The sequence below is a fragment of the Sinocyclocheilus anshuiensis genome, unplaced genomic scaffold (genome assembly GCF_001515605.1).
Source record: "Sinocyclocheilus anshuiensis isolate Anshui unplaced genomic scaffold, SAMN03320099.WGS_v1.1 scaffold146, whole genome shotgun sequence".
Classification (NCBI taxonomy): Eukaryota; Metazoa; Chordata; class Actinopteri; order Cypriniformes; family Cyprinidae; genus Sinocyclocheilus; species Sinocyclocheilus anshuiensis.
Genome location: NW_015546038.1, coordinates 148,819 through 149,200, shown reverse-complemented (window position 1 = coordinate 149,200; position 382 = coordinate 148,819). Strand labels below are relative to the sequence as shown.

The window sequence follows — 382 nt, the reverse complement described above, 5'->3', positions numbered from 1 at the left end:
AAAATTTATAATTTTGACCCATACAATGTATTGTTGGCTATTGCTACAAATATACCCCAGCGACTAAAGACTGCTTTTGTGCTGCAGGGTCACAGATGTCATGTAAACAAAGTGTTGCATTAGTGTGTTAAACATGTTCTGTGTGTCTCCAGATTACAGGACGGGGCCATGTTTCGCGTCGGTCAGTAACCAGATGTGTCAGGGTCAGCTGACGGGAATCGTCTGCACTAAGACGCTGTGCTGTGCGACGGTGGGACGGGCCTGGGGTCATCCGTGTGAGCAGTGTCCAGCACAACCGCACCCTTGCCGCCGCGGCTTCATTCCCAACCACCGCTCAGGGGCCTGCCAGGGTGAGACTCACACACACACACACACACTCACT

The 382-nt window shown here is 51.8% G+C and overlaps 1 protein-coding gene across 1 annotated transcript in view; it reads left to right on the top strand.

Annotated features, from left to right (window-relative positions):
• Positions 1 to 382, top strand: part of LOC107698881 (fibrillin-1-like) — an 86,604-nt gene that overhangs the window by 9,932 nt on the left and 76,290 nt on the right. Inside the window, 1 exon segment of the mRNA XM_016500015.1 lies at positions 153 to 350. Coding sequence (XP_016355501.1) covers positions 153 to 350 — 198 coding nt within the window.